Source organism: Tauraco erythrolophus, chromosome 19 (assembly GCF_009769465.1).
Source record: "Tauraco erythrolophus isolate bTauEry1 chromosome 19, bTauEry1.pri, whole genome shotgun sequence".
Taxonomy (NCBI): domain Eukaryota; kingdom Metazoa; phylum Chordata; class Aves; order Musophagiformes; family Musophagidae; genus Tauraco; species Tauraco erythrolophus.
In genome coordinates this window covers 9,830,374-9,857,779 of record NC_141483.1, presented here as the reverse complement: position 1 = coordinate 9,857,779, position 27,406 = coordinate 9,830,374, and the positions used below count along the sequence as shown (strand labels likewise).

The following is a 27,406-nucleotide window of genomic DNA, read 5'->3' as shown; positions in this document are numbered from 1 at the left end:
CAGAAAGCTGCATCATGATGTCTAAATCAGTTTATAAGTAAATACGTAGCGCAGGGGTTTTTTTAAGCTTTTTTCAGTTGTGTTTCAGAAACAAAAAAAATGCATTTAAAAACCCTGATTGCAAAAGTAACAAGAAGTAACTACAGTGAGTGTAATTAAAAAAAAATGTATAAAAATAAAGTTGAGAGAGAGAGATGTGAAATTAGTTTTGTAGTTCAGTCAATGGAACTAATTGGGGAAATTTCAGAAAACAAGAAAATATTGAATGTTTAAGTCCGCTTAAAATGTCACTTAACGTGTTTCATCTCCTGTTTTGAGGGAAGGAGCATCCCGTGAGGAGTCCAGGAAACAAAAGGTTGATATGCAATGCTCATAGAGTTAATGTAATAGAATGATTTTTGTAGCTTAAAGTGTATCTCAAAAAGTGGAGTACTGCCTGAGAAGTATAATAAAACATGAAGAGGAGTTGAGTATATCCGTGGGAGATTCATAATTCCTGTGAGATTGTCCCTGCCTAATAGCTGTATCAAACCTAGTAGTGCTATTTATGTGTATACACAGTGTATATTTGTGCTGAAAGCCTGCTTATCGCGCTGGGTCGAAATGCGTTCAGTGAGCAAAGCTTTTTGACCTCTGTCAGATTTTCCTGATACCTGGTATTTCTTGAAAGAAATGCTGGTGCTGAATATACGTTGTACCTTTGAACAAAATTGATGCTACTAACGGCACGTAAAGGACAGTCAGTAGCACAGAGCATAACGCTTTTAAGCTTTTTCGGCTTCCGCTGAATCTTAAATAGTCAGGTCTGCTTTTTCCATATCTGAACTATTTCTTTTATATGGTTTCCTGTTTTTCCTTAAAGTGAAGTCAAGCAAGAGAAACACAAAAGGCTGAAAAATGAGCTTGAGCAATGAAGCAGCACAGCTTTACACAAATGGCTCCTCACCATTCTCGCATGCATTACAACAGTACAGTTATGCATAATATTTCCTCAAACTGGTGCTTGGAGAGCATGTAGGTTAGCTCAGTTTCCAGAACTGATCAGCTTCCAGTAATGTTGTAGCTAGTGAAGTCTTTGCGCTTTTTCAGGGCATGGGTAAACAGTAACTAGGTGGCATCTCACTTCTTGTGTTTACATACATAATTCATGTAGATGCTTTTGGTACAGGTAAATCACGCTAACTGGCACATCTGTCCGTAGTGTCAGTAAAGAGAAGTTGCAATCATTCTACAATGCACATGGGTTCTTTGTCCTATAGGAGCCAACAACCTGCAGTTTTAGCAACTGCAGTTCTAGATACACAGAGCTGGAGCATGCCAGATTATCTAGAGTGCTGCATTGAAGTGATTTTTTATTTTTAAACCAATAAAGTACGATGTTTAATAACATGAAATGAAAACCTTATTTCAAAATTATTGACATTAATTTAAATTTTTTGAATTAAGATGACCTATTTATAAATATTTATATATAAAGTAGAATAAAGGCTAGATGTGCACATTCCTATTTAGCAAAACCTGAATTAAGTAGATTAGGCAATGGGAGAGTTAAGATGGTATGTTTGTTTTGTTTTGGTTTCCTTTTTTTTTTTTTTCCCCTCCAGCTTAATAAAGCAAATGTGCTGGCTATTGGCACAAGTTGAATTCTGAATACAAATACCACCCTCTGTAGTAGGCCTTGGTATGGTGCACTTGGTATAGTAGATTCTGTCACCTTTTCAGTGATTGAAATGTTGTTTGTCTTCAAATATGCCAATTCAGAACTTTTTATTATCTGTGACTCTGTCTGTCTGAGCAGCATTGTGCTTAGGTGCATCTTTTGGAGGAAAAGGTTGAAAAAGAGAAAGGAAAATCTGTCATGGAGCTGTGATTCTCTATCTGTGTGCAGCTCAGCATCACAGAAGAAAACTGGCATGGTTCAGGGTCTTGCTGGTGAATACTTGCATAATGTTTTTGTTAACAGTGTTTGATAATGGTAGCAGGTTATAAGAGTCTTGCAGAGGGAAAATCTGTGCTGCCAAATGGTTGCTTCCAGCAAAAAGTTTTGGTAAATATAATTTGTGTAGGTGAAGTCCCCTCCCTGCTGTCCCTGTGAAAGGAAGGCCTGCAGACCTGCGGTCTTTGTTAAAGAAATTGGGTGTAAGTGACCATTGAAGTAATTTAATTGATAAAGTGTCTCCTAGAATCTACTGGTGCTTGTAATACCTGACAAAAATAGGAGAAGGGGTCTGCACTGGTGGCTGGCTAGACAAGGCACAAGTATTTAACTTCTTCAAAGAATTTACTTCATGTTCTGCAAGTGTAGTATAGTCCAATTTTTGTCTACAGGGCATAATTTAACTAATAATGTGTCTGCTGCGTTTCTAGTAAAGATTATTCTGCTAATCTCTCATGTTTTATCCCGTGTTAGAAATACTTCAGGGGTGATAGTACTTTGATATGCACGTAAAAGACAGATCCTTATACCCAAACTGTTACCTGTGTAAACCTTAGTATCTGATTTAAATAAGGAGAGAAATCCACAATCATAATGCTGCAAAAACAGACAAGCACGATTTGAAAGTAACTCCTTTTTAATGGAGTTGACCCAAATGTCGTCTGCTGTTGTGCCTCTGAATATAAAGATTCCATAGCACAAAGCAAAACTTAACTTCTCTTGGCTCTTTCATCTTCCCTGTTTTGAAGTCCTGTTTTATCATGTGTTTCTTTAGAGGATTCGTCCTTACTTTTGTCCTGTATGTAACAATTGTGGGTTTTTTCTGTGGAAAGTAGTCTGTTTACGAGTGAAATAGAAGTGTGCCATGTTTAAAAATATGATGCTATTGAAGTTTTGCCAGCCTAACAGGGTTATCAACAACTGTAGATAGTGTACATCTTTCAGGCTTACTGCTGTAGTTGATCTTACTTTTGTAGCAATGGACTGTAGATATTACTTAATGCCTTTTTGGGATACTAATGTATGACATAATTTTATGTTTGTGTATTTTCTAAACATTAATTTGTGGGCAAAATGTAACTGTGTAATGAAAACCATCCAATAAGTGTTTAAAGGAAAAATGCTTTAGAATATTTCAGGGCTATTCATTTCTTACTTGACTTTTTTTTTCAGAACATAGGCATCTATATCTTCTGTTTGGCATGGAACGGAGGGGGTGGTTGTTTGTAGATTTCCCTTATCTTGCCTTTTCAAAAGGACGGGTAAAAACATAAAACAAAATGTCACATAGTAATGTGGCATTTGGGGGCTGGATAGCGGGCTGGCATTCAGAAATTTTTTTATTGCGAGAACCCTATTATCAAAAACTACATGAGAGGTGTAATTCTCATACTGTAAATACATTAATTAATATTTAATAGGAGGAAAAAAAGGTAAATATCAGGAACTGCTATCTTAATTAAGATAGGCGAGGGAGTTAAGAATGTTCTGTGCCTTGATTTTTAGTCTTCAAAGTACTCAAGAGACAAGGGCATATTGATCCGTACAGCAAACAGATTCACGGTCACAAATTTCCTTACAGTTGGCCCTTCAAAACTGAGAATGCAAAATTCTGTCTGTTTCTGAAGAGCTTCTCGCCATCACTGTGCTGTTAATAGCTATGTTTCAGTGCAGCACCTAAACCCTGATGAAATGGAGTCTTTGAGTATTGAGTATTTAATTTGTATAGGAAATGTTTTTATCACTTCTATTTAATCATTTTTGGCCGTTTATTGAGGCTAGGAGTGATAAACTCTTCTAAAAGCAGTAACTGCTCGCTTTGATGCATGTAACAATCATACACTTCCATTGCTGGTAGACAGTTGCTTATTAATTCTCAGTCAGGGAAAAGTATTCCATAAGCTTTGGGGAACTGGCGGTAGAAAAGGTACAGTGGTAGAAAAGAATCTGGAGTATTTTCAGGTTTTAATGAAATAAAAGAGTTATTGATTAACTCTTCACAGTTGTGACATTCTTCTCTCTTTCCAATTTTGATCTAATATAGGATTCAAATTACTGCAAAATTCAGCTCTTCAGAACAGAAGAAATATTAGCGAGTTGTAAAAGTGTTATTAACACTCTAATGTTGGCTTTGTGTATTGATTGAGTAGTGTAACCCCAGAATAGCTAATGTGTGTTCTGGTCTTACAAATACTGCAAATATGCAAATGTCTTGTAACGAACTGAACTGCTCGTTTCTGTTCTCATATAGCTATAAATTCTTCCTGATACAAAGCTCTTTCCCAACCCATTCCTACTAAGCAAGAGTTGTTTTCCAAAAAGGTATCTCTGAAACATTTTTTTTTTATGCTACATGTTTACTGTAGAAAGTGTTATTTTAGTCAAGTTTGCTTCAGTCATGCAAATAAAACGCTGAAGAGCACTGCCAGTGAAATTGTCTGACACTGTAGCGTTTAATAAGGGACAAAAAAATGTGCTGCTACCCAAAACGGCCAAAGAAGTGGGATTCAGTAAATGTTACCAAAATGTTTGCAGTGTAACTTCTTAGAAAGAGCTCTCAAAAAATTTAAATCTCTCATCCCTTGAGATGCGTAATAAAATTCATCAGGTAACCAGTTTGTTGCTGTGCTTTCCAAAAGTGTGTTCTACTGGCCTGTAGGTTAGCGGAGCCTGGGTGATACACAGAGTGTTTCTGCCTTTGGAAATGCTTAATGATCTCCCGGTGTCTGTGCTTGCTTTGATATTTTGGGGTTTTTTTCCTGCATTTGTGCCTCCAGTTTTAGTTCCCATTACCTTAGTTTGCCTGGATCAGCCTTCACTAGTGAAAACACAAACCACTGACAGCTTCTTCTATTCGCCAGACACTAAGACTAAGACAGTTTATTTTTTTCCAAATGTTTTTATTCAGCAGCGTTATTTATATACCTAGAATTTTTCTTTGTGGCTGGCAACTTGCTGACGTTAAGTTCTTTCACTGAGCTCTATGTTCTGCTCTGATGGTGAATCAGGTCATTTGATTTGAATCATCTGGTGATTTTTTTTCTTTTCTTGAAGGCAACCAGGGTTGCCAGTGAGGTTTTTGGCACACTTGTTCACAGTCAATGGTGATGATGTGACCTGACAACTGTCACTGGAGCTCCTGGTCACAGTGGTGCGTTGCGTAGGTTTGGGCGGGTAGGTGACTTCTCCCTGTGTTTTAGCTGTTGTTTTACACTCCAGAACCTACATATTCACCTGGGGTAGCTAAAGTTACTTCTGTATGGCTTTCTATACATGATTTGTTAGTAACCTGAAGTGGTGGTGTCCGAATCTACAGCCAGCCAGCCTGCAGCCGTGCTTTTCTCAGATATCTGGACAGCAATGTCACTCTTTAGTGTAAGGTCCTGAAATTCAAGGAGATCTCATGGTTTCAGCATCTGATGCTTTTGGTAGATACATAGGGGTGCTTAGCATTGTGGGGTTCTTTGTTCTGATTGCTGAGAGGATCTCTATGTGTGAGCTAAAAGTATATATCATTCATTTATTAATTTCCTTTTTGGCAGTGGTATGATAACTTACATCTTATGCTGCCAAATGAACTTGGGTGCTGAAAACCATTGTTTTTTTCTTCCCTCTCTTGTTTTCCTCTTAGCTCTACTTTGCCTACAGCTATTTCGTTTCAAGCTATTAGAGGTGTCTACTTCAAGGCAAACTGGTCTATTACATATTCAGTAGTGTTGAAAGCAAAGACTAAGATACTGTATAAAGAGATGAATAACGATGTCAAGGAACAAAAGTTGGCTGCAGTGATCTCTTAGGAAACTCTGAAGTTTAGAGATGAGGTGTCTGCAATTACACGTGGATTGTGAAGTTAGTGAAATTGGAAATGGGCCTCTGGTAAACCAGTCACTTAAATAATCATGCTATAAAATGTTTATAATCCATGAAGCAAACTACTTTAGTGCTGCTTTATTGCTATTTTTGTAAATATTGTGATAGCCGTTACCAGTGAAAGCTCAGAAAAGTGTCATGGCTCTCTCACTTGAACCCAAGCTGGATTTTCGATTATTCAAATGTGGTCAATTATTGCCTTGACATATTCACTGTAGGAGAAGGATAAAAAGAAGGGAAAATATCACCTGTTTCTAATTTGGGTGTTTCAGGTTTTAATGTATTACTTTCGATTCTGATCACAGTAAGCATCCTTGTATCAAGTGGGTGAAAGTGTCAGACCAGGTGGAGCAGAAATTATGACAGAGGGAAGCTGATTTCTCCAGTTGCCTTGAAATGGCAGCTGGGGGAATGACAGGCTTTGAAATGAGGAGCATATCTGTAGTGCCTGACTTGAATTGTTCTAAACAAGGTATTGAGCAGAATTCTCTCAGGTACAAGCTGATAATTTGAAAAATTCTTGGAGTATGATAGGTTTTGCTTAAGTGATTGCAGTCAGAATTACTCACTGAGCATGAACTGTGCTGTCCTGTCTTTGAGATTAACGATGTTTGTGATCTTCCCAACCCTTTACATGCAAAACATTTATTTCAGAAAGTACAGAAATAATTTATATCAGGTTTCATTTACTTTGCTCTTTTCCTTGAGGCTGTAATCTAAACAGCACAGTTCGGGAATGAAAGTGACGCTAAAACTTCACTTCAAATGTCAGTAGTTCCTGATTGTATTTTCAAGTTTATCTTTTTTAAATAAAAGGGATAAATAGATTAAAAGATACCTGATAGTACCCATTTTTTAGAACACGTTTCTCCTATAATCTAAAGCCGAGAACTTCAGAACTATATCCTAGTTAAGCTGATAGTCTTAGCGTGTATATCCCAACTTTCATATGTATCTTTGGGGAACTGCATAGGCCTCCATTAAATACTACTAGGTGCATGTTTTTGAAAGTGTCAGCCTTACTTATGCACACTTTACATAATCCTGATGCAGCACGGTGAGGTTTTAAAGCATTCGTGGGAGGTTAGATTGTTATTGATTTAACAACTACTTTCTTAAGATGGATAGATTCCTCACAAACTTTTCATGAGTCAGAAAAATGTAAGATGATTGTTAGTTATTATTTGCCTTGCTGTTGTACTTGTTCTCCGGCATTTGTGCAAAAAAACTGTATTGTATATTGGCAAGACTACTGAGCAGGATATCTTAAGTTTCTTTGTCAGAACATGAAGGTACATGGCATGCACAGGAGAAGATGTAGCCCTCTGTTTAGTATAATGGACTAGAGATGTTTATGTATTGTCCACACTTACAAAACTTTCTCAAATTAAAAATTTGCATGTAACTTTGAAAGCTGAACCCTGTTGTTTGTTTACCTGTGATTTCAGAGCATCAATAGTACACCATGTCCTGTAACTGCAGTCAGAACTTTACCTGCCTTAGAAGTTAAACAAGCAGAAAGGCCTTCAAGCAGAAGTAAAGATCCTCCTAGGGATGAAGAAAGAGAAAAGAGAAGAAAAAAACACAAGAAAAGATCTCGGACAAGATCTCGATCACCGTTCAAGTATCATCATTCATCATCTAAGTCCAGATCTAGATCACATTCAAAAGCAAAGCACTCACTTCCCACTGCATATAGAACTGTCAGGCATTCAAGGTGGGTTTGGAAACCAAAGATATTCTTTAGAGTTCTGTGTGGGCTAACGCTTAAAACATTTTTACACTTCATCCATTATGTAAGTGTCTTTGTACCCATTACAAAGGGTATAGTCACCTTGAAGACAATGAATAAATATCATCGAATGTGGAAGACCTTTGAAAATAGTTTTAATGAAATAATGAGTCATTAATTTCTAATCATACAGTGCAAAATTTGTACCAGTAAATGCTTTTTCACCCTGGTCTGTGAAATACCTGGCGATATTACATAGGAATGTGATTATAGCAGGAAGAGAACTTGCTAAGAAGTCTGTGTCTGTTGCTGAAGTAAAGTAACCAGACAAGATAAGAAATAGAGGTAGATAACAAGTGGGTGAACAGCAAAGCTCAGAAGGAAAGCAAGCAGTTGGGTAGCATTTGAAAAAAATACGGTGGATGAATGACAGGAAAAAAATGAAGGGAGAAAACAGAGTTGGTGAGGAAGGGAGACCATACAAGAATGTAGCCCAGTGCAGTTAACTCAATGTTTTATCATTAAGGAGATTAAATTAACTGTATTAATTATCCAGCTATAAGATTATACGTATTGTGTTATAGTAATACTGTTACGTACATCTAAGACATTTGGGTCTAGGCACCTTTACTGTCTGTAAAAGTTGTCGTATCTAAATGCCCTGCCACACAGCAGTTGTTGTGGTCCGTAGGAGGTTCTTGAGATTGCATTCTCTGGATCGTGCTACAGAGCAGTGTTTAAGTAGCTTGTAGTTCAAATGAATTCTGCATATGAATACTACCACAGCTATATATGTATGTGATGCATGCAAAATCTTTGTAGCCATGCCTATGACATGTGCTTCTTCCTGAAAAACAGCTTCCAGCCCTTTACAGCAGTGTGGCAAAACTTCTCATCTTTTATTTTCCTTGTGTATTTTTTGGTTTGTTTAACAGTGTCTAACTACACTAATATGAGTAACTGTTAACACATTACAACTTTATACTAGATTTTTACGGTTAAATAAATACTTTGCTGAAGACATCTCTGCTATTCAGAGATGCAAGGAATTAGATGAACATAACTTGGGCTGAAACGATCAGTCTGACATGCTGCTTATTTGGCTGCCTTTGACAATAGATGGTCATCATGCTCTATGTTATAAGGCACATTCCAAAAAACTGTGTGACATTCCTTTTCTGTGCTTGTAAAGGAATGATGCTGAATGAAGCTTTCCTTGTTTAAGACGGGAATGAAAGTCTTCTCAGAGTTAACGGTATCTTGGGGAAAAGCCTCCTCAGGTCAATCACTCATCTTTTCAACTCTGTGTCAACCCATGTCTTCGCTTGAACCTCCCATGTCACTTCATGCAAGCTATGTTGCACAGATTTATCCATGATTTTACAAATATATGGTAAAACTAAGGAGGAAACATCCCAGTAATACTAAAAAAAAAAAATAAATTTTCTTCTATGGTACCTTGAAAAGGACAAAGAATCACTGAGAAGATCCCTGCCAGTACTTGGGTATGCTACCCAATAGGATAAAGATAATCCTGCGTGTTGCATGAGTTTGCATCAGGCAGTAACCACATTAATGGGAACTTGCAAGTTCAGTTTGATACATAGTGAGATATGTCTTCAGTAACTTCAGGGAGATAAGATATCTGGTCCTTTATAGAGGCTTGAATACTTTAACCAACTGGTCTGCATTTACTTCTGCTGGTGAAAAGACAGTCAGTCTACTGAAGTCTACCACATACATAGTGGGTAGTCTCATTATGTTTTGGTTGGGTGGTTGTTTTTTTCTCCAGTTCAGCTGGTGGAGAAATTACACAAGAGTCACCATGAATAGTTAATCTACCAGAGCTAATCTTTATGTGCCATCTTGTGTGCCACGTGGCGCAAATCAACTAACAGACATAAAAACCTTAATATCATGAATCAACACACTACCTGATTAAATCTGGTTCGATGTTTCCTAGATCAGCTGCTGAATTCTACAGCCTGAGAAGTCCAGTAAGCTCGATGCTGGCTAGCTGAATTTTGAAATTGTTTCAGAACAACTGCTCCACATCTTGCACTGAAAACATTTTGCACATTATAAAACTTGACAGAAGTTAGAGCTGAACAGGAAAGGCCTTTCCATTCAGCCTGTCTGTTCTGTTCTGTGAGTACCAGTTTAAAGGTCTCTGGAGGGTCTCTCCCATTCAGAAACCCATTGTTTCTGTGAACTTAAGACAGTATCATCAGTGCTGAGTGAGTGCCCGTTCCCTTTGAGCTTTTGCAGACTGTATAAAATGCTTTTAGTGGCAATTAAATCAGGCAAGAGACCTGTTAGAAATCTGAATGTGCCTTCTTATCTATAGCATTTCACAAGAACATGGCTAATCTAAACTTCTGCCCAAGGACCTCTTACAATTCAACTGTAATTAAGACCTTCCTCCTGCATCTGATACTTAATTTATTAACTGCATTGATTTACTTTAACGTAGTCAGTAAAGACAAGCAAGTCTTATGTAGGATGTATCAAGTATCTACCCATCTGGAAGAAGTTGTGCTGTTTGGTCTCAGCTAGAGGACTGTTCAGTTTTGTGCATCATTTAGAAGGAATTAGACTAGCTGGAAAAGTTTAGAGGGAATCATCAAAAATTTTCAGAATTTAAAAAAAAAAAAACAAAAAACAAAAAACAACAAACCACAGGGAGAGAGCTGGAATGACTGTTTGGAAGACTGAAGGAAGATTAAATGAGTCTTCATGTATGCAAAAAAAAAGAGAGAGTACAAGATTCTTCTTCAGTTCTTGGGGTTTGGACAGTAAGTAATGGATTTAAATTAGTAACAAAGAGATTAGAAAGGTTTTTACAGTGTTTCAGTGGGAAAGGTAGTTCATACAGCTTGTGAGTGTTCCATTGTGTGAAAGTTCTGAATGAGGAATTAGTTTGGAGAATATTTAGTAGTCTTATTTCTTGAAGTCTTTTCTAGCCCTGCCTTTTCTAATTAGGGTCCACACAGTCTCACAACATACAGGAAATGGGGATGGTTGAGGATTTGCTTTGTCGAAGGTGTTTGCTATGCTTTAACGTACTCACTGTATCACCAAAATTAAGGCTTTTGCTCTTGAAAACAGAAAATTGGTAATCAAGAGTGGGAGGCTGATTCATAACCCCGTCAGATGCTGATGTGTTTAGTCTCTCAAATGTTTAGAGAAAAATAGTGCCTTGTCTTAATAATTGCCGAAAAAGGCAAATTTTGTTGCTGAACTAGAAGATACAACTGTGTTTTTTTTCTTTCTTTTCTTTTTTTTTTTTAATTATTTATTTATATATTTAGTGTTGATTCAGAGAAAATTATTTCCATGCATTATCTTGTCTCATTCAAAACATGGCACCTATCACATCTCTTTGCTCCTCAGTTTTCCCAGTGCTTCACCTAGAACAATTTCTTTTTCCTAGATTCCCCAAACATTGGATGTTTCAGCTGACTGCTGAATGGTTATGTGAAGAGTCATAACCCCTTGGGATAAAGTTGTAAACTATTCGTAGAGGTTAATGTGTTCATCTTGCATTAAGTGGGTGGCTCTTAGAGATAGACTCTGCTGTGTGGGCATCAACGCCAAATTATATAGGAACATCCCTATTTTGAGTAACTGCTGTCTCAGTTTAACGTTGTATGTTTGAGATTTCGTTGCCTTATTATGTTCAAAGTGTATATTCTAACCTACAAATCTCAATATAAAGTGATTATTGATGCTTTATTTTACCTCAAGAGTAGACTGGAAAAAGCGGGAATTTTCCCTTTCTGTAGTGATTACTGTTCCAGATCCTGTTAATCAAATAATTTATAATAACAAACAAGAACTTTTTTTTAATAAACAAACTTTCATAACTTTCTTACAAAGTGGCATATTAGATTTGAAGCATCTGCACAGTGAAAAGTAGTATTTTGGATTTGAAGTTATTTAAACTATTATATTTATATTAACTGTGACAGCCAAAAGAGGAGTATGCTTATTTAATATTTTTTCATTAGACTATACGGCATTCAGATGATAATGAGTTGTGATCTCTACATTGTAATGATAACCACTCAACACATGCCCTGTGTTTGGGGAACAGTCTTAAAGCCTTAGATTTTTGTGAGGTTTTCATATAGTCTTTAGTTGAGCTTCTGTTTAAAAGTACTTTGAGTAGTTACTATTTAATGGTATAAGTTGTTTCGAAAAGTAAGATTAAATATCACCTTTACAGTATAACTCACTGTGACAAGTTAATAGGGAATAAGATGTGGGAAATTAAGTTAAACATAGCAATTTGCAGTAACTTTCTTTGCTCTGTACTCAAGTGATGTTCATTATACTTTTCAAGCTCTTCCTTTTTGGTTTTTGTATCTTAATTTTTTTTTTTTTCTTTCCAAAATGCGTATTTTGCTTAGAATTCCTACGGATGAGCTTTGCAATATACTTCTCTGTATACCATTTTATATAACTTGTTTAGAATTTATTTTTGCATTGTTAGAGGTCTAAAGGCTGTGCTTCATTTAAAAATAGTCTTTGGTGGTAAGATACAATTTTTGTTCTGTTGCCTTTTTTTAGATATATTTTTTTCTAATGCTTCTTCAGCAGTATTAAAGTCTAAAAATTCTGTTCGAATAACATCAAGTTGATTCAAAATATGTTTTGGATGTTCATTTTTCTGGGTAGCACAACCAAACCTGTTTTACAGATACAAGTTTAAAAAATTGTAGCTGTGTAAGGAACCCGGATATATTGGCTTAATTGTGACATGTGGTATGCCAACAGCAATGCTTTGTATAAGTGCATGTTGTTTTCTAGGCCAAAATTTCTGTACCGAAATGAGTCCCATAAAGCTCCTGGCATCATATGGTTTTAATTCTAGGCCAACATCACAGATTAAAGTTAAACAAAAGTCATGGAAACAGTAAACCGTGTCCAGAAGTGCTGTAAGTTCTTACAGCGTGGCTTGCTTTGGAGCTGTTAGTCCCAAAGAGATAATTAGTTGTTACAAATAAGTACTTCAGGTCACAGGTGGGGCACATTTGTTAAATCTGTCTTGGAAAACTAAACGGTCCTTAGTACCTTTGGGTGATCTGTAGTAGACACTTCATCAGTGTCTTTTTTCTAATCGACTTCAAAGCACCATTAAAAAGTTTGATGTGAAATGTACCTGATAGTGGTGCTCTTTAAAGAAGTGCAAGTTTCCGGTCACTGGAGTTTTCAGTGTGCTGTTGTAGCTGAGAAGTTAGGTTTCACAGATGGTTGACAGTAAGTGTAAATAATGACAGTGTTCGTCTGTGTCTCTGTTTTCTATGAGTAGATCTTTGTAGGACATCACCTAAACTAATGATGTGTTTGTATGTGTGAGTGTGGGGTGTGTGTGTATGCAGGAGAGGAGGGGAAGCAGAGGCACTTGTTGCATACGGAATGATTCGGGGATTTGGTTAGATTAAATTTGGATGCTCGTTTTGAGCTGGAGTAGAGGTGGAAAGTCTAAACTGCTCTTTGATCTTGATCATTTTTCTTTATACTGTTTGGTAATAGAGTAGTACTAAGCCACATAATATATCCAGTTAATGAGTTGTGGCATGCTTTATTGACATGTTACTTTTCAATAAATTTGGATAGAGTACACTGTTTTTTGTGTTTCTGTGAGACTCTTTGCCTCAATGTTGGAAAGTTAAGACACTTGGAAGTAGCTGTTCTTTATAAAATGGTTGTTTGGGTTATTTTTTTTTTCTCCTTCCAAACTGATTTTCTTATTGCTGAGGCAGTGTCTATTCACATGGTTTTAATTCCTGTTTTGTAATGAGGCATGCCTGGCTTCATAACCCTTTGAACTTCTGGGACCCTACTAAACAGAAGTGATACTGACTTTTAAGGAACAGAGTGCCTTTTGAAGTAACAGTCTAATGAAAGTAATAATTGATGTATTGCAGTAAAACTGTTAAAGCTGGTTTTAAGTGTTTGAAGCTAATGGCCTAAGTTCTTAACATTTGGTGATTGGAAGAATGTTGTAGAAGAACAAACATCAGTTCATAAAAATGAAGCTAATGCTTTTTTCTTTCTGATTGTTTGGACTTTTTTTTAGGCTGGTCCATGTAGGCATGTTTCACTAAGGTTCAGCTTTTGGTTAAGGGACTGAGCCTTTTCAGGATTCTAGTTAATACCAAAACTAGCACATTTTATTCTGAATGTGAAGTGTGTGCCTCCATATCACAGACTCACAGCATCCACAGGGACACTGAGAATGGAGCCGAGTCTGAGCAGCTCATCAATGGCAGCAGCAAGAGAGCGGGAAAATTATCAGTCAACTTCGACAACGAAAAGATTTGACTGCTGGAGCTCTTTTGAGGGAAATCCTGGTAAAATGTCAAGGTGTCTGACTGACCCCAAACTTTATAATCTGTTGGTTTTTTTCCTTATTTAATCCTTCTGAATGGCCTGGTAAAGATCAGATTTCTAAGTGACAAAGCAGTTAATTTGCAACACTTAACTGCCATTGTAATTACTTTTTTCATTTTCAGCTGATCTCTTTTTGTTGCTACTGTAAGAGAAATGGCTCAGGAGTGTGTGTGTATATATTAGATATATGGTGTGAGTCTGCAGAAGATCAGTGATTTCACCAATGGCTTCTCTTTTAGTCACTGCAAATTAGGTGTTTTCAGGAACACGAATGTTTGGTGTACGTGGAATGACATGCCTGTAGAAAATAAATAAGAAAGGCTTTAAAATAAATAAGCAAATAAAAGTAAAATTATTAGAACTATATATTTTAGTAAGAACAAAACTAACTTACTATCAGGAATTTTGTGCGGATTAGGAGTTCTGTTTTTTGTTTTTCTTTCTTTTTCCAAGCTAGGTCCCTGAATTGCCCCCTTCTCCATCTTCTCCCCTCTCTTCCATCTCTCAGGACTGTTTGCATTCCATTTATTTTTTTATTAAGAAATACACAGGTTTTACTTGCACATGGGCTTAATTCCAAATCATAGAGAAAAAGAGTTAAGCTCTGGAGTTGATCTCTGATCTTAACTGGGCATGCTTTCTTTTTTCCCTCTTGATCTCTTTCTCTTTCTTTCTCTTACTTTTCTAGGAAAATATCTCAAGTTGAAGTGCTAGTGCCAAACAATGCCGATCACGGGTTGTTGGTCACTTGCACAGGTGAAAATATTGACTGTGCCAGGATTATTCTGCAGCGTCAGGAACAAAATTTCCTGGACTTGTCAGTGTTGGAGATGCACTGAAAACAAAAACTTGTATTTATCTCTGTGATGCAGCAGTTCTAAAAACACACCACTAATTTGAGAAGACAAGGTCAGGCCTGACAATCCCAGGCTTCGAGCCAAATTGGACTTCTGCATACCAATGTACCAATACTCTGTTGCCACAAAAGTTGACTGGACTAAAGTAAAAATTTGCCGCCTACATTAGCACACAATACCAAAAATTAATTGCTTTTTTTCACCCACTGCTGGGAGTGAAAAGCAATGGATAACTACATGCTAAATGTCTTGGATGGGTAAGAAATTTTTGTGCAGCTGACAAGTCTTGGAGACTAAATACCGTGTGTTGGTATAAAATAGGCATTTGAAAGGTGTTGTATTTGCATTTGACAGCACAATTCCACTGAAATAAAAGTAATTAAATGAGTAACAAGAAGCAAACTTTTGAATGTTGTTTTTTCCTGCTCAGGTCACGATCGAGGTCGCCTAGGAGAAGGGCTCACACACCAGAAAGGCGGAGAGATGAAAGAAGTGTTCCAACAGCTTATCGCATTAGTAATAGTCCTGGAAATAGCAGGAAACGCCCACGTTCCAAGTAAGTATATCTGGTCCTGGAGAAGGTCATGTCCTGGCATTGTAAGAGACTTTAAACATTTCCTGATGTGTTGTATATTCCATAGATAAAACGGTGTGCTTTACATGTAGCAATTATTTTACTAGCAGAGAGGAATGTGAAATACGAATCAAGAGGTGACTTTTTTGAGAGCACCTTGCATATAGTCTCCCTGAACTTCTTATAATCAAAACGACATACCAACCATTATTTCAGCTCACCAATTGCAGAAGAAAAATATCTGCAAAGTGTGTGCCCAGAAGGCTTTGAAATGTTCTGTGTCTCTAATGTTTTGTGGCATGTTGTATCTTCAACATGCAAGGAAGTGAAAATTTTCCATGTCCATATACGTACACCTAAAGTGTACACAAAACGAGACAGACTGAAGTTACTAAACTGAGCATATAGAATTTTTCTCCTCATTGGGGAAAATTTAGTCTTTAACCTGTCACTCCATATCTCTTGTGGAATAAGAAGCAAAGAGATCACTTTCAACTTTATGATTATTAAAAAATTTTCATTTCTTAAGATAACTTTCCATCTCTTGACAGTCTCTAATTAATTGACGTGTGGTATGTGGAATAGAGAACTTCATGGGTATACTTCACCTGATTCAGCTTTTAGCATTCATCAACTCGAGATAACAGAGACTTCTGTGGAATTCAGCATGCAAATTTGGTTTATCAGAAAATATATGGAAGCTTAAAATGTTTTTCTTTCTTTCTATAAACACATGTGAGAATTTTTTCACAGCCCTGTACTGTTTTTGTGCAGTGTTGATGTGTCTGCTGCAACCATTCAGCATTTTTAGCTGGAAGTTATTTTTAGAGTTATGCCACTCTGAGTGGTAACTTATGATGACAATTGTGAAACAAACAATTCCTCTTTAAACAATATTGTTTATATAGGTGGAAATTGTAAAACACAATAAAATACAGCAGTAAGTGCAAAAAATGTAGACTTAAGAAAGAATATTGTAGTTAAAACATAGATTAGGATCATTTGCAGCTCTGATTGCTCTGATTACAGTGGTGTAATGGAAGCAGGGTTTGGGTTCAAGGTCTGTTAAAAGCTCTTTAGTTTTCTTGGACTGGTCTATATTTTGCCTGATAGCTGAGGGCAGGTTTCAATCTGACATGGCAGCAGTCAGCAGAGTGTTTTTTATTAACCATAGTTAAACTAAGAAGTGAGCAAGCTTTAGAATCAGTGCTGTCAGAGGACTGAAAATTAAAATTAGTACTTCAATGTTTAAAACTTGCTCGAGGCATTAATCTGATATCAGTCATGATGCTCAATAGCTAGCATTGCTTGTGAATTTAGGTATATTTCCAGAAGAAAATGTGTAAGAACTAGGAAGCTATGCTGTACTTAGCCTTGTTTGGGAACTGCTGGCTCACTGCTTGTAGACTGAGGTGTACTTCAGAATAAAGATACCAATTGTTTTTTTCTTCTGCTTTTTCTGTACCTCAGTTGCCATCATAGTCATTTTAAAAAGAAGTCTAATGTAAATTAGTGTTTTAATGTGACTGCAATGAATTACTTTCCACAGAGTATATGCATAGTTCTTTTATGCTAGCTTCTGTACCTAGAAAAGTGTTAAAAATAACCCTAGTTTTAGTAAGTGGACTGTTCTAAAAATAGAAAATTGATAGAAATATTCATTCAGCTGTTAACGATGTTTGTTCATCATAATCTGAGATGAAAAACATTGAAAAAGCATACTGTGAAATAGTCTTCGTTCTTGATGAATATTTGCTGAGATTTTCAAGAGTTAAGTATGAAATATGTTCACAGCTTGATTACATTATGATGTTTTAAGAAACTGAGCAATTACAGTACATAATTAGCTAGTCAAGGAATAACCGACTTTGTAGCTGATGTTTTTTGTATAGTCATGAAGATGTTAGAGGCCAGTAGAGCTGTGGGGTTTTTCTTCTGCCACTTAATGATTATTTATGCAAGGAAAGTGGAAGAAGGTTTTGCAATTTTAAGTCTTGAATGTTAAATTCTGTATAAAAATCAGATATTTGTGTGATAAATTCTAAGCATCAGAGGTGTACAGTATTTACATGGGAATTTAATATGCTATAGTGTAGCTGCTTTTAAAGTAGCAAATTCCCAAGAAAATGGAAAAAAAAAAGGAACCAATAACGTGAGACTTAAAAGATGGCTCAAAGATTTACAGTGGTTTAAGATCTAGAAGCTGCAACGACACTCTCCTGAACAGACTTCTAGCAGCACATGCCAGAGAGAGATGCCTACAATGAGGTATTGCCTAACTCTCGTTTAAGGCATTGCTCTAGTAATTCAAATTACAGTAATATCAATACTGGTATATAAATTATACTGACCTAAATTCATAACCATGTGTAAAGATTTTGATAGTTCTGTTTCTAGTATATTACTAATTGAATTCTCTTTGAGCTTAATATTACCTATGAGGAGGCTACCTCTGTTTTCCTCTTCTGTCAATGATGAACACATCAAATACCCGTAAGTCCTTTGTTCCAGCCCTCATAGGGACAGACATTTGTGCATCTAATTTCCAAGTCATAAACAATTTGTACTTAAAACATGTTGCTAGGTCTAGGTTTGTTTCAGTGACATACAAGAGCTTGTTTGTAATTTTGAGCCTGTGGCTTATTGCGTTACTGAGTGGATCACAAGGAAAGGGCTACTTTCTTTTAAAAAGCAAACAGACAAACCATGGATTTACCTTGTAGATTTTTTGCATAGCTATGATTCTATGGTTTGTTTGTTTATGAGCTAGGAAAATTGTAAGGGATCTAAACTCCTACATTTCTTGTTATATTCTAAGTGCCTGATGTTGTTTGGAAAGGGTCTCTCCTCCAGCAAAGTTATTCTGCAAGTCTCCAATGAAAGACTTTTCATTGTCATCCTTCAAACTGTCAAATATTGGCCAGTAATTCCTGTATACCCATGAAGCAGTATTCCAAGTGAGAACTTCAGATACTAGTAGTTGCCTAATGTAACACGTTAAAAAAGAGCTTCTGAGAAAGTCTTTTGCAGAACCATAAAAGTGCAGTATTGGAGTAAGACTAATGTTTGCTGAGAGCATGAGAAGTGTGCTGTGGAAGAGGGCTGTGTAAGCTTTTAGAAGCGTGAAAAGTAACTTCAACTGAGCTAGTGTGATACTGCTTGAAATATCCTTCAGTAAAATATTTTCTTCTCGCAGAAGTCCCCATGAAAAGAAGAAGAAGAGGCGGTCTAGATCACGTACCAAGTCCAAAGCTAGGTCTCCTTCACCATCCATGTCACCAGGCAAACCATCCACACACAAAAATTCTGTACATTCAACTAGTGTCTCTCCTGTGGAGAGCAGGGAATCCAGCCAGGAACGCTCCAGGTACTATGTTCATACTGTAATACTGAAGTACTGATGTCTGTTGACTCTGAGTGCGTCTTTTGACTTAACTTGTGTGGTGAGGAGCTCTATGTGTGTGTAATGTGTGCATATTAAAGTAGCAGACGCTGGGAGGACAGCACTATGTGCATCAGTCTAACGAAGACATTGGATCTCTGACTACTAGAGTAAACATCTCGACATACTTTTACAGTAAAACTGGTGCAGAAAATTATGCAACCTAATTCTAAGTTAGAAATTGGAAGCTCTCGCTAAATGGGATAACTCTTTGAAGTAGAGTATTCATAGAGTGGTTTGAATTGTAATGTGTGTGCAAGATTCTTACATTTCTACAAAATATAGAACAGTCTTGTTAAAAATTCCTAGGCTGTTGTTCAGATTTCTCTGTATCAGTTGTATGAGTGACTTTTCTGACTGTAACTTAGCATGGCTTCTCGTTGATTGAGGACTGTTGACTAATGTATGACAGACTTGTATAATAAAACCCAAAATCGTGATGGTCAGTGAAATGCATTTTTAAAAAATTACTATAAATTTCTAATTCTAATGTTACTTTTTTAGGGGAGTTTCTCAGGAAAAAGATGGCCAAATCTCTTCAGCAATTGTGTCTTCAGTGCAGAGTAAAATCACTCAGGTACAAATAAAAAAACCTCAGAGTATGTTGTCTAATTAAGTGTGTCCATCATATCGTTTTCTTCTCTTACTACTACTACCATGTACCATTCTGAGCTTTACATATGATGTAGAGACATGTTCATTGTCATTCTTAATCTGTTTGCTTATAAGAAAAACAGTTTTATTGCTTCTCTAGCTACTGTCCTTTCAAGTTTAATCAAGCCTCTAAAGACCAAACTAAATTCATTATGCTGCAGTATCACCACTGCTAAGATACGGAAGTCCACATTATGTGACAATACCTGACTTACAGACAGGTGTTACTGAGAGCCCACCTTCCCATGTAGTGCTCTTCACAAGTTTTGTAGAAGGAGGAAGGAAGGAGAAATGCCCTGGCAAAGGCTAAGTTTGTAGTGTTGGAAGTAGAGGAAAAATGTGTCCTCTTGCAGACTCCTAAGTGTAAGTGTATACCTTGTGTTAAGCAGTATCTCCAGCTCCCTTATCTTACTTTCGTTGCTGTTTATGTCTCTGAACTTTTCTTGTTATGATGTCGTTGATATGCCATGATTCAGAGTGTACTTGAATATGTCAAGTATGCGCCTCTATATGTTGTGCAATAATCTAAACGCGTTCAGCTTCCCTAACACAGTTTTAAGATACTCAGTCTCTGTCAAAATAATTCCATTTCTTTCTTGAAAGCTACTGCATGGTATCACTCTTCAAAATTTTTATTTTCACTCATCCTCTCAGAGCCTTCATGCATATTTAACTTTCTTTCAATCGAATAGGCCAAGCTTAGAGGAGGAGGGCTCTTAATTATGCTTCAGAAAATTTGCAATATAAAACCAGAGTTGCTTTTCTTCAGTGGATAGGTTATTTTTGTAAATTAATGTTGTTCAGAGATTTAGTTCCACTGGGGAAATAGCGATAATTCAGAATTAATACTAGTAGACTAGTACCTTACATACCATATTCGATCTAAGAGAAACCTAAACCAACAATATTCAGGAAAATAGAAAATAGCAAGTATAGGCACCAGAGAGGGAAAATGGAGTATTAATGCCATAGCACTTCTTAGGCTACCAAAAAAAAGCATGGAAATTCCTGGTATGAGAAATGAGATATGAACTACACCATGATCCTCAAAGTAGAGTAAACGTCACATCCTTTAAAAACACACCTTTCAGACAAAGGCGGTTGGTTCGTGTGTTTCTTGGGATGCGTATTGCTGATGGCGTAGCACTTGCTGGTTCAGTGTTAGTCTGCTTGCTTGAAGTGCGGCTGTAAGAGGAGGAGAGACTACTGGTTCTGGCCACTGACTTCCAGTATGGTTTAAAACACCTCTAATTAATAGCTTCCAAATCATATTAAAATACAGTTCTTAGTTACTATTTGCAAAAAGTAAGAAAGAGGAATGAAACTTTTGTAAACCTGCAAGATATTTTCCAACATAGATTAGTTTAGCATCTTTTTATCTTTAAGGACCTAAAGAAATGTAATTTACCTAATTATTAGTAAGGTTATTTTGCTGGCAGTGTGCTGACTGACCCTGACCAATTCAGTATCTTTTTTCATTCAAATCCTTCCAACTGTAAAGTGGAATAATGATGCTGAATTCCCCTATGAAGTGTTTTGAGAGCTTCAGATGAAGAATGCTTTAAAAGAACTAAGGATTTTAATTCATTTGTATTGCATTTGTGAAGATATGTTTTAACATATTAATTTTAACGTATGAATTTAACAGTTAACTTTAATTCATTACTGATACATGCTTTTTATTTTGTGATCTTTTTTTGCAACCCAGTTATTCAATGACATTTACATGAAATTTCATTTCCTTTTGTAATGCTGTTCCCACTGGATACTCAGGCAAGACTGAGAATTGCTGTTTGGTTTCACAGCAGTCTTAATGTTTCGGTCACTGTCATGTGAAAATACCACTGCTATGTAAATTTTTCATTCAGGTTTACAAAGCAAACAAAAAAAGCTTTCTGTTACAGAGGAATTGTTAACGCTTGTTCTTACCAGCTCTCTTTTTTCTTTTTCTTTAAACCTTCAGTGGTTAGTAGTTGTGTGTTCATCACAGTTTTTGTGAAGATACCGCCATGGTTTCTTTCCATTTCAGATAAGATGATTTCTGTGGTTTAGTGTATAGAAACTGCTCTAAATATTTATGCAGAGCACTTGGTAGCACTGTAATAAAAACAGGCTTCAGTTGCTGTCACAGGAACTTTCTCCAAATTATTCCACTCATTTAGCCTAGGAACTGTTAACATCTGATGATCATGAACCCAAGTATTCTGTGTGACTGGAGCATAAGCTAATCTTTTCATGCAGGTTTTTCCAATCACATGCTTTAGCTCTGTTCAAAGCCCAGACGTGTCTGATCATTTTCCTTTTATTTTCTACAGGATCTTATGGCCAAAGTGAGGGCAATGCTTGCAGCTTCCAAAAACATACAAACTAGTGCCTCCTGAGACCTGTTGAACTGACCATCAAGAACTTGTGTGAAAAAGAAAAATATAAAAAAAACTGCCTCATCTCAAATGTACAGCTGAGCTTAGCTCACTTGGTTCACAACTCATCTAATATTACCAGAACTCGAGGAGCTAAACCCTATCTTTCTGTACAGAAGCGTCTCCTTGAAATTTCATTAAACTTTTTCAGCCAGAATATCTTTGGAAAGTTTTTGGTTTTTGTAAATTGATTTTTTGACTAATTCTTCAGTAACATTTTATGATCAGCGGTCTATATGTGTATATTTGTAAATACCATGTTTCTGTGAAAGAAGTATTACACAATAATAAAGAAGGAAACATCTTTCATTAGCTAGAGTTTTTGTGGAGTCCTTAATTGTTTGCGGCTGACTTTTGTTACAAATTAACTTTCTTTTTCTTTAGTACGTTCTGCTTATTATAATAACAACTATGTAGCCTGCCTGACCACCTTAAGCTGAGAAATACTTTTCCTATTCTTTCATGCACAGAACGATCTAAGAACACTTGTTTGCTGGGATGTTAGTTGGGGACAGTTTTTGTACAAGGGACAGTGATTTTTCTGTCCATCATTTAGAAAGATCTCTGAGGCTTCATTTGAGGAGTTGACCCTCTGAAGTCAATAACTAATGGTCAGTAGCTCCTTTGTTTTAATGTGCCTTATTCTCTCTAGTTAGCTACAGAAAAGAGAGTGTAGGTCATTTTTGTGGTCATTTAACAGGCATACTTTATAGAAATCCAACATTCTTCTGATTTGTCGTTCATATGGTTGAGAAGGATGCTTGCTGACTTATGTTTTACTGATATATGACAGTTTGCAGAAAGCTTGTGGCCTCCCTTTAATTGCACATTTGTTTATTATGTATTCTTTGTTGTCCCCTGAGACTATTTCATTCTTTAAGTGAAATATTTTAAAATGAGTACAAAGGGGCATGTGTGAATTTTTCCCCAAGTCTGCTTTAACTATGAGTAGTTGATTTATTCAAAAGTTGCTCTTACTGGCAGTTACCTGATTCCGTAAAGAGTAGAATCGGGTTTTAATGACCTTTGAAAAACTGTGATCTATAATCAGAAAGATTGTGGTTATAGTGACTCATGTCCTGATTTTCTCAAATTTTATAGAAAATAGATGGAGGTTGGAGGTGGATTACAGAAATTAATGTGGTAAAGTTTACGCTTACTCACGGACTAGTTGGTACGTTTGCTACAGAGAGCTACACGGATTAATAACTCCAGTGCAAAACCTTTTTGTTCAAAGCAAGGGGAGGAGAAAGAATGCCTTGATACAATTCAGCTTTGAGTAACATGATGGTCAAAATGGCAGTTGGTATGCCGTCTGCTGGTACTCACTTGGAATGAGAGAACTATATTGAGATCACTGGAAACAGTCAATCAATCAGGTTTCTTTTCAATTTTTGGCCAGTAATAATTATCAGAGTTTACACTCCTAGAAACAGTATAACATGCTGTGTCTGATGCAGAGAAATTTCATTGTGCACATAAATCGTGATGAAACAGAACCATTTAGAGGGTAGTGTAGAATCATGTTATCCACCATTTACCTAATTATTTTGAAGTCATTTGTAATGTTTTGACTAGGATGAAAATAATTTTCAACCAGTGCAAGAGAGCTTACATTTTCTCTGTATGTGTTGATGAAACAGTACTGGTAGAGACAGAGATAAAAAGGACATAAAGTAAATTTCGTAGGCAACTGTTGTAGATGGTTGCGCAGTGTTAAATTTACAGCAGCTTTATTTTTCCCTCCTAAATGGAGTTAAAAGTCTCACCATGGTTAAATAATTGACAGCTTGGATGCCAGTAGTTTGTCATGTAATAGCAAAAAAGCCCAACTTTTTGATAAAATAGACTGGGCAGCTTGTTTTGCTGCTGCTTTGCAGATTTATTCTCTTTGGGAAGGTTATTGCTTTAATGACTTCTTAAAATATTTTCCCTCCTGTGAGCAAGTATTTTTCTTTTTTTCCTTTTTTTTTTCTTTTTTCCTTTTCTTTTTTTTTTCCTTATTCCCTTCTGTGGTATGAAGTGAGATGGAGCGTTTAGCTTCAGGAAAGTTGAGATTAAACTACATTTTTATGCACTCTTTATTGTTTACTGAGGCTTGTTTGCATTTAGCACTCTCATGGGTAGTTGTATTCTCCAGAATTTAAAAAGTAGTAGTGTTTCACTGTGTTACTTTTTCTCTTTCCAACCAGAATGGACATTTCCACCGTATTAAAGGGGTTTGAACTGCTTTACCAGAATAATTGCTTTGTGTGTATTCACATTCAGAAATTGATGCTGCTTTTTTGTTTTGTCTTCATGGGCACTAGTTGTAACTGCTTGCAAATACAGCATGGAGCTTGTGATACAGTCGGTACAATTCGTGATGTCTGTTGTATTGGGAGAATGTGTAACCATGGTCAGGAAAGTGTCTTAAGAACTTTGAACTGGAAAAATTTTCCAATTTATATTTTCCAGGTACGGATTTTCAGTGCAACCTCTGGAAGAGACCTCTCTGTGGAGGCAGTTACAGGACTCTGGGACCACAGGCAGCAGGTCTAGGATTTGCAGAAAAGCGAAAGGGATCTGCGTCTCCCACCCCACCTCCCATCCATGAAAACTGCGTATTCAATTCCTTGCCGTGTGGCAACACATCAAGGGGCCTGAAGAGGCTGTATTGCCAGAATCTTGTTTCTGATGGGAAATACATGAGGTTGCTACAACAAGGATTTAAGAAAGTGGGAGAGCTTCAGTTGGAAGAAAGTGGGCTTTGAGTAGTCAAGAGGAAGAAGGCACTGTGGCAGCTCTGAGTTGTCAGCAACTAGTTTTAATTTTTCAAATTTCTCACTTTTGTGGAAACAATAAAGCATGAGATTGCTTTGCTTTCTGTTTGGTCAAATACAGTAATGTAAGCAACTCTTTAGCTGTAGATACTTTGAGTTATTTCCTCTACATGCGTGTAACAAACCTGAAGGACTTGGAATATTAACGCTAGTTTTCCGGAGTGCTTTGGAAGGGCCATTTTGTTGCTACTGTGCTACCCAGTCTTTCCTTGCTGTCTTAGGAGTTCCAGATCATAGTTTTGAAGATTATATAAAAAAAACCCAAAACATTTTAAAAATTGTCAGTTTATATAGCAAAACTTTCTTCTCCTGGTATTCATGCAGAATAATAGCCTTTAAAAAAAAAAAAGTTTTGAACCACTAAATCATTTGCAGACTTGGGTATTTGTAGGTATTATAGATGGACTTTGTCAGTGATGGAGAGCTTTATGGAACAAATCTAATGGAACAAAGGCATTGCTACAGCCAAGGTAGTGAGTAGCCTTAATGTCTCCACCTTTTCATTCTTAAATGGAAGTGAAATAGATAATTGTTAGGGGCTTATACACATCTGTCTTCCAATCCCTGTTATCAGTTTCCTTCAGAGGATATTTCTCAGTACAGACAGTCTGAAGAATGGCTTCTACTTCATCAGCTTTGCTCAGTCTGCCCATCTGGGTATAATCTTCATAGTTCAAGAGATGGATCTGTAATAACGTGTATTAAAGGTGTTCTAATTTGAATTAATTAGATGTGTTAAACAGCTTCCTACTTGAGTCTTCAGTCAGCTGGTGGGTAACCTGTTAGTAAAGTCAAACTCATTTGCGGATCTCAGTATATAATTTTCTTTTTCTACAGGTGAAGACCTTGCTTCCACTTGTAGGGCAGCCTCCATTGAACTGAGTTAATGGTTTGGCATTGAACAATTTGACTCTGTCAGGAAGCTGACAGCTACTGAGATGTATCTGTGGTCTCTTAGCATTGATCGTGATTTCACATCAATTGTCACTTGTAACTCTGTATCATAACATTTTGTTTGACAGCAATTATTTTGGAACATGCGCTTTCTCACTTGTAAACTTCAGGCATTAGAGACGATCGAAACCATACTCTCCCATTTTTCAGGGGGGCAACAAACAATAACATTTAGAATTCATGTTTTCTTGGGTTTAAGGCAATGTCTGTTATTTTTTGTGAAGAAATTTTATTGGGAAATCCTATTTAATTAAATTTCTACTTAATTAAACTGCATTTATCATGTATTCCTCTTCTACCATTCCTACCCAGGAACTAATTATATAAAGCAAAGGAGTAAAAGATCTGTGGATTGAGGTTAGTAAAATGGTAAAGCTTCTTCTTTACTAATTTTTCTTTTACCTTGTGATCTGAAAGCATGAAATACGGACACTGCACTGATCTAACATCCTTATTTTCATCACGTAAATTAACCTGGATATAAGTTTAGGAAAATTTGTTTGAAATTCTCCTAAATGCAGATCTTAAAAATTGAAAGCTCAGTGTTTGAATTCATTTCTGTTGTGATTTGAATATGAACATGTTCTGAATATTTTGGGTTGCTATTGGATCCTTTCAGCACCGAAAGTGGAGTTGGTGTCAGTGTTATGTGGGAAAGGCTTTATTGGAGCAGTTGTTTGGAAACTAATACCTGCCTGCACGCTAATTAGATTTCAGTCTTTCTGGTGGCCAGCTGTTGTTGTTGTATTGCTTTTGTTGTTCTATTTGAACCATGGAAGGATTCTTGATAATTCTTGATGCAAAGCATGTTTTTGATTTTTGCCTTAATTTTCCCTGCTCTGGATTACACAGGAGGTGAATATAGGTATGGAAATACTCTACTGGATTTTGTGTGATCTTAAAGCAAGTACCGACTGTTTATAACAAATCCACTTTTACCTTCCAGTGAACTTGAAACTTCGATGGTATTAATTTAATATCTTTAATTTGAATGAAGATGATAATCTTTTGGCAACAATTAATCGTGAACATGTAGCATGACAAACATAAAAAGCTCTGCCAGATCGTTTTAAAAGCGATGGTGATAATCTGCCATTTCTGGATCGCTGCCATGCTCTCCTTGGGGGACGTGCTGTGACTTGTTTTTTCTGATAAGGACAAAATGGCTGCAGGTTTATATGCATGCTGACAAACTCGTTTTTCTCTTTAGACTGACTATTAAACTATTGATCTCTAAATAGAAAGCGGGATGACTTCTTGATAATATTTGACAGTGTTATAAATACAGCTGCTTGGTAAGGTAAGAGAAACTCCATTATGCAAGACTTTAGAAAGACAGATGCTGACTTCCCCAGACGATGTAGAGTGGCAGATATGATATGTTACCTCAGTGAAACTGGTGCAATTTGGGGATCCAAGCTTTTTCTGGTCCTGTTTCTGGTAAAATAAATTTTAAGGATTATTCTTCCAGGGAGAAGTCCCATATGTGCTCGTATTGCCTCTCTTCAAAAAGTAGGAGGATTTGGAGTTTCTTGTTAAAATGCAATCCAAAGATGTTTATCTGCAACTTTATTTACTAGGATATGGTAGCCTTGGTGATTGTAGGACTACCTGTTAAATTATTGCTTTTCCTTGTTACAACATTTTTTTCCTTCAGAAATGCCAAAGCTTGAAAAAACCTAAACTTAACTCTGATGAAGAAATAGGTCAGAGGGTTTGGCATCACAGGGAAGAAAACAAAAGTAA

The 27,406-nt window shown here is 36.6% G+C and overlaps 1 protein-coding gene across 3 annotated transcripts in view; it reads left to right on the top strand.

Moving 5' to 3' along the window:
* Window positions 1-22,178, top strand: part of SFSWAP (splicing factor SWAP) — a 49,211-nt gene extending 27,033 nt beyond the window's left edge. For 2 of the 3 annotated variants that reach the window (XM_009980007.2, XM_086623217.1), the window contains 6 exons: window positions 7,255-7,523; window positions 13,755-13,910; window positions 15,225-15,350; window positions 18,565-18,735; window positions 19,315-19,387; window positions 21,780-22,178. In XM_009980007.2, the coding sequence (XP_009978309.2) occupies window positions 7,255-7,523; window positions 13,755-13,910; window positions 15,225-15,350; window positions 18,565-18,735; window positions 19,315-19,387; window positions 21,780-21,845 (861 nt within the window). In that variant the 3' untranslated portion in view covers window positions 21,846-22,178. The remainder of the gene's footprint in view (window positions 1-7,254; window positions 7,524-13,754; window positions 13,911-15,224; window positions 15,351-18,564; window positions 18,736-19,314; window positions 19,388-21,779) is intronic. The other variant, XM_086623216.1, reaches the window with a different exon arrangement.
* The last annotated feature ends 5,228 nt before the right edge of the window (window positions 22,179-27,406 follow it).